General features: G+C 41.4%; 1 protein-coding gene across 1 annotated transcript; it reads right to left on the bottom strand.

The window, feature by feature from the left end:
* Window positions 1–2784: 2784 nt before the first annotated feature.
* Window positions 2785–6265, bottom strand: LOC104511176 (biorientation of chromosomes in cell division protein 1; the record flags this gene model as incomplete). Its single annotated transcript, XM_010153673.1, has 3 exons — window positions 2785–2908; window positions 4121–4321; window positions 6141–6265. Coding segments are annotated over 2 exons (324 nt in total), but the record flags the coding sequence as incomplete, so codon positions are not given.
* Between the last annotated feature and the right edge of the window lie 724 nt (window positions 6266–6989).

Genomic DNA, 6989 nt, shown 5'->3' with positions numbered 1-6989 from the left:
AGAGAACTGGATGGGCTTAAGTCTCAGTTCAGCGAGTTACTACGGCATGTCACTTAGCAGTGTCGCTACCTGATGGTGAGATGTTTCTTGAAGTGATTATGTTAAATTAAAATCCAGGCTGAAGTGAAACTGTGGTCTTGCTAAGATGGCCAGGAGCTGCAGTGACTATCTTGCTGTCGGTAGTCTGGTTGAGGTTAAATTGAAAGAAGCATCTCTGGAGTTGTCACAGAACAGCTACACAGCGAGTGTCTCGGGCATCCACTTGCTTTATGCAACACTTGCATAAGAAATTGCAAAAAAAATTATTGTAAAATGCCTATTAATCACTTACAGCAAGAATCAGTTTTACTTCAAAAATTTTTAAACACATTATTCAACACTTAACTCCCTTAATTACTTATAATTAAGCTTCTCTTGGACTAAAATATGTTCACAAAAATAGCAGCACTGCGATTCCACCCAGGTTGCTTTCTGTGTTTGGTGGTGTGCATCACACGTCTGTTTTGCAGGAATGATAGGGGGAGGCCTTGGACTTCTGCTCTCAGTATTTCGAACGTGACAGCATTTGGGATGATGTCAAAGGGAAAAACATCAGCACTGCTGCAAGGCTGCAGTTCAGGTTTCTGAACTGTTTCTGTCCAGTGGTATCACAACTTACTGGGGTGTGTGTATGCTGCTGTGTGCGCTCCTTTCACTGCGTTTTCATTACTTACGAGCCTTACTGTAGCACCCAATTCCCTCCCCACTCCAGGGCTTAGGAGGGTGAAGTTATCTTTGCTATACAGGCAAGCAAACAGGTGAAACAACTAGCCACAGGCATAAAACCAGCTGTACTTGCTGCTTTTTAAAACTGAACAGGTGTCCCTGCTCCCTAACTACTACTGTAATCCAGACTTTGTCTAAGCACAGGTAGAATCCTTTTCACTTGCTCTCTTTCGAGACTCTTGAACTTTGTTTTCCCTGCAAAATGGCTCAGTTTCAAAAAAAGTGGTCAAGACGGTCTATCAGGAGGTAACAGTAAAAGGTGGATCTTTTCCTGCCAAGAGCTGTGCTTAAGGCTCCAAGGGAAACACTGACTACTGATTTGGAGAGCAGTATTAAACACCAAATCAACATGTGGGAGAGTGCCCTTACCTTGTCCAGTTTTATAGCAGGAACACAGACTACGTAACACCAAATCAAGCCACACAGATTATCCCAAAATAGAGATTATTCAAACAAGTATCAGTAAGATTGTGGTCAGTATAGTTATCTCTAAACAGTACAGGTATTTAAGTTCCCATTCTGAGAGGAACACTCCTGAATGGGATAAAGACAGTGACAGAAGAATCAAGTATCAGCAGGACCATGCAGCACCGGGGAGTGCAAACTTCCTGCAGTGACGTTCACAGAGCTTTCTTGCAAAGAGTTTAAAATAACAGATGTTCTGTCCCATTTCTGCATATAACTGTCTTGAGGGGAGGTACTAAGCAAAACAAGTTAGCTACAGGATTAAACCACAGCAAGAATCCTCCCTACATGTTGCCTGTTTTGAAAAGGGAGCAGAGTAAAGCTGGAATTTCATCTGTTCACCTCCAAGATCTATGGGTAAGGCTGTAGTTAAGGCATGTAGCCCGCCAACAGCAAGGATTCAAACGTTACTCAGTGACACAGGCAGTTTTTAGCTTCTTAAAAGATTGTTGTCTAGAAGGAAAAAAATGGAATGGCTCTAGCCTGTTGCCCAAAGTGCAATGTTTTCACCATCACTGGCACCAGACTAAGCTTACTCAGGATTTATACCCCATAAATGATGTAAGGTCAGTTCAGTTCTTTGATACTTTAAATTTTTTGAGAGACCTTATAGGGAAAGGAATACTAACATCTATCTTATTTCGTAACTTCTACTAACAACCTGCTGTTGTCAGACCTGGGTTAATCTATGAAGTCTTGTGAGGCCACATTTCCATTAAGGTTCCAGCGATCAGGACTCCTGGATTTATTTAAAGTAGTTTTTCCTTAAAAAAAAAAAAAAAAAATCTGAAAAAAGCTAGGAGTCAGAGATGGTTTTTGAAGTCTTTTATTGCAAAAGGTATGGACATTTGCTGGCAGCATATCTGATCACATTCTGTACTTGACTGTCAGCCAGAGGACACTGCATGCATTCAAGCTGAAAGCATAGGACAGTTTCCACTAGGCACCTGAGAAATTTCACAGGAAAGAAAAGTCTTTCAAGTTGAAAGAGACAAGTTTCAAACTGATCACCTACTCTGGTGCCCTTTGCTTCCCAGAGTTACTTAGGAAATAAGAATTAAAGCAGCTATAGTCATAGCCAACTGTAAACATTTTCCTGCGATGATGCAACAGAAATTATCTAGATAACTGATCCTGAAGTGTTCTTTCCAGTTTTAAACAGGAAATGTCTTTCCTAAAGCAGGCAGTGAGTTACACCTGACTTGGCACCTACTACTCAATGCTGTGTTACGAAGCAGAGGTGCGTGATGCTTCCTCTCGTCTGGCTTATGTCAAAGAAAATCTGACAGCTCTTACTTGGTCTCCCAGACTACCCCACCCCCCCAAACACCTTTTCTTCCTGCTCCCAATTCTAGTATCACAGACCACTTGCTTGCTCCCTCCAGGTAAGAGCCAACTCCCTTTTTCTTCCCACCCCCATGCCTGAAGGTATGACTAACAAGAACACATGCTGCTCTCTGTATGGCTGTTATTAACGACGATATCCTCACATTTTGGCTGTCCCTCCACGCGCAGAACTCCGGGTGCATCTGAATTTCACTGATTTCAATGCCTTCCCACAGGTCTGATAAAGGTTAATCATCTTTGGCAGACAGCAGTCCTGCACCAAATGGAACAAGTAATCCATTGCCAATCTAACAGGACACGTATTCTGCAACTGCTCAGTACCAGGAACTCACTGCAAGAGAAAAAGAGTTTAGAGGACGGTACCTTCACAAGTACATGCATTTGAGAGGAGAACAGGTTAGGGTATACTGATTAACAGCTGCACTTAGATGCAGGTTATAATGGACTTTAAACTATTTGAAACAGACAAATGCAAAGATCTATCAAGGCATTAAGGCTGCAAGTCACAGACAACTGAATAACTTAGGATGATGCTACAGGCACTTTAACTTCTACTATTAAATTAAAAGTCGCACTAATTGGTCTAATAATTCCAAGCATAAGAACATCTATTGTAGGTTACTTATTCCTTCTTAATAAGTTAGCTGTAGATTATAAGGGGTTTTTTTTTTGGCTTTCAGAAAGCCCAAGCAGATGGAACAATTCACAATTAACTTCCTTTCATGCAGTATGGTTTTAAGTTTCCCAGCAAAGCTGCAGATTGAAAATTTCCATCAAGATAGTGATTCCTCAGTAAAGTGCACACAGGCCTCAATATTCAAATCAACATTAAGAGACATGGCCTTAGCAGAGATGGGTGCATAGTCATTTGTGTTAAGACAGAGTAGCAATTATAGCCCCCATGAGGCCCCTTGAGTTATTTTAATCACAAAAGCCAGAATGAACTTGTTTGCAACAAAGGCACCCTCAGTCCTTTCAGCTGCAAAGATAGGTTGCTCTATTTAAACCAGTCAGTTTGGAATGAACACTTATTCACTCCCAGAGACGTTACCCTTACTCCAGCAGTGAATATTTCAGTCACTAACAATTCAACACTCCAGTGTATGTTCGAAAGAAGGGCTATCTAAAACTTTCAGTGCTAAAGCACAATAACATGTCACCACTCTCAGCTGTATTTCAGTAAAGGATATATATTTTTAATCCATTTGATATTCTTCTGAAAGCTATCCAGCCAATTCCACTGCTGGATATGCTTTTACAGGAATAAAAGGCCTTTTGGCCTGATCCAAAACCAGCACTGGCAGAGTCCACAGTGTTCCTTGATAGCTGTTTTACATCATACCTATGTCTTCAGTCCCATATATTTTTAGCAGACACTTAAGTGGAAGCAGCTCAGATGACTGTCTGACATTGACAACATGCTGACGATCAAAGTGTCCTCCCTGTCAAGCCAGGAAGAGTAAGTCTTCTCCGTCTTGCATTATACAAACTACAGAGATGAGGTACATGAAAAATGTAAGTAGTAAGTACAGAGATACAAGACCTTTAGGAGGCATCCTGAGATGGAGCAGGAGGATCCTTATTCTCAGGCTCTGGAGGAGGAGCTGGCACACTTTCCTCTTTCTTTTGTGCAGCCAAAAATTCATGAATTGCCCTCTCTATCTGGGGCCTGAAGATGTGGTTTAGTTTTGGATCCACCACCTGAGAAATAATTCTGTCCACTCCAGCTTCCAGCATTCCTGACCTTGAACAAAGACAAAGGAGTCATTCAGCTCCTCTGAAAAACTTCTCCCCAATCTCCTCCAGTAATTCTCCAAAGCCCTCCTGTCAACTGCAATTAGCATTAACATGGTGAGAACTGCAGCCCACTCAGTAGATCCTTAACAGGGAGTTGTTTCAATCACCTATTTCCCCTCACCGCCCCCCCTTCACTTCTCCCTACAGAATTAACAACTGACATCTGGTCTCCCAGGTACTTAAATGACAGTTGGACAAGAGACACTTTAATAGGGCTTATGTGGAAATGAGGTCAACATGAAAGTAAACAAACACCTTTTGGCACAAACAGGGAAACAAGCTAGTCTGAGGAGGAGGGCAGGTGAGAGCACAGTCTTTTTTTTGGCTGACTTGAGGATGAAGAGGCCTTCCCCCTAATAACATTACTGTCACTCACTCCTTATAACTGTTAGTCTAGACGGATGGGTATTAATTATAAAAACAAGCACATGTAGCACACAGCAAAGTTTCTGGAACTGAACACTAGTAGTTGAAGTGACTTATTACTTCAGGGGCTGCGTCAGACTCTTGGATTGTGGGGCACAGGCTGTCTAGCAGGCTTAAGTCATGTCTGCAAGGGAGCAGAGGACAGGAAATGGAGACCTGGCACTCGGAAAAGCAGCCACAAGGCTACTAAGGCTGTGAATGCTGGTGAGTGAGTGGCTGCAGGGTCATGGCACATCATGTCACCTCCAGGTAACAGCACACGTGTACGTACGTGCAACAAAGGACATACACATCCTGACAGCCTCAGTGCTCAGGCCTGCAACTATACAGGAGTGACAGGGACTCCCCAAACTCCCTGTGTCTATTCTTTATACTAATGGCCAACTTAAAGGGAGCACTTGACACGCTTCTCATCACAGGTGCTCGGGTATAACAATTTTCAATTGTCTGCTTCATCCTAGTGGTAGAGTAACGTGAAATAAAAGGAAGCATTAACAAACATGTCTCGAGGACTCCAAGTAAAGACAGGGAATTCTGTACTTCAGTGGACAACCCCTTCTCTAATTACACATTAAACAAACTACTGTTACATACTAATGATTTACAGGTTCTATCAAGTGCTCTGAAATATAGTTTGTTCTGTGTGTGATATATTCTAATACCTTTCCTGATAAGCATAAATGCCATTATTAAGTTCCCTACTGCCTCTCTCCCCACAACTTTATAGTAAAAGTTTTTATCCATGACTTCTAGTCAAACAAGCTAAGGCTCGTGCTTCAGACTGCAATGAGTTAGCAGCAAGAGATACGAAACATAAACCTCTAAGCAGCATAGTTTAAGCTGGCTTTCTTGTCATGCTGGAAATGTACTACCTGAAATAGCTGTGCAAAAGCTACCCTCTGCTGCATAAAATCAGCTAGCCCAGTCTGATTACTGCCTGCTAGTGGTCGGAGTCTGCTTAAACAAGCTGTGGCATCTTTGCTAGATTTTTTTCTTTAGATGATGTACGCTCTTTTCTGAAAATAAAGATCCAGGTCACTCAGCATACTGCACAGTTTTGCTAGCAGGCACAACGTCGGTTATTTGCAGCAATAACTTGGCTAGATAGCAAATATGAGTACTTCACCATGCTGCTCAACTCATGAACATAAACACTTCAGGTAAAGCTGTAATGTAAGCCTTTTAATGAGCGTTCATCCACTATTATAATGAAACTCAGAACAGCACAACAGAAAGTGTTGTTAAAAACTTGATTCTGCAAATTCTTCTTTGTGATAATATAGTTATACATCACTTATCAAATAGCGTTACCATGATTTTACAGAATGTTTCGTACTTACTGAATCACACTCTGCCTTAGCCCATTTCGTAACTGGTTTTTGTTCATTGCTGGATTCCATTCCTGTTTGTCCAGGTGGGTCGATACAAAGTTGTCTACTTTCTGCCTTAAATTTTGATAGGCTGGCTTAAAAAAAAAAAAAAAAAAAAATTTTAAAAATCCGGTTAAACAGCTAAAAGAACTCAAAACAATCCCCTGCCAGAGTCCTTCATAGTACATCTTTTGTCATGTACACTACTGTCTGTTGTCTGTATTCTCCATCCTTTCACTTTCTGAACAAAGGTAAGCTTGTTTTACCTAGGAACACAACTGGTAATTGCAAAGAACAGCTGGGTCAGTGTGCTATTCTAGTAATTTCAATAGCTGGATTCATTGGTTTTTAAATTGTTGTCTGCTCATAATATTACTTAGTGAAATGCAAGCTGTGTGCAGACAGGAGTTGTTTAAGCAGAGTTCTTGCTGGCTAGAAATCCTCCATCACAGAATTCCTAGGAAACTGGCTGAGTAATACCATCACTAACAAAGAACTTAATTATTTGCTTCTGTGACACTAACACAGAAGATAAGAATTATGTGGGGTTTATCAATGGAAACTTAATTCCAGGAGCTGAACTAACCAACCTATACAAATACATAGACCATCCAGATCCTGGTACCATGCAAGGAAAGGACAAGAGGGTGGCAACATTTAAATTTCCCCATTTGAAATGCATATGGGATGATGAATGAAAGGGTTGGTAACAGAGGTGCAGTGTGTCTGTCCTGGGCATTGTATATCTAATCCTATCCTCTGTGCACATGACCCGACAGCTTCAGGAGTGATTTTACTATAGCTGCTGGCGTAGAATGC

This window comes from Eurypyga helias, unplaced genomic scaffold (assembly GCF_000690775.1).
Source record: "Eurypyga helias isolate BGI_N326 unplaced genomic scaffold, ASM69077v1 scaffold29826, whole genome shotgun sequence".
In the NCBI taxonomy this organism is placed as follows: Eukaryota; Metazoa; Chordata; class Aves; order Eurypygiformes; family Eurypygidae; genus Eurypyga; species Eurypyga helias.
Note: the sequence above shows the minus strand (reverse complement) of the source record. Positions and strands in the feature narration are given on the sequence as shown.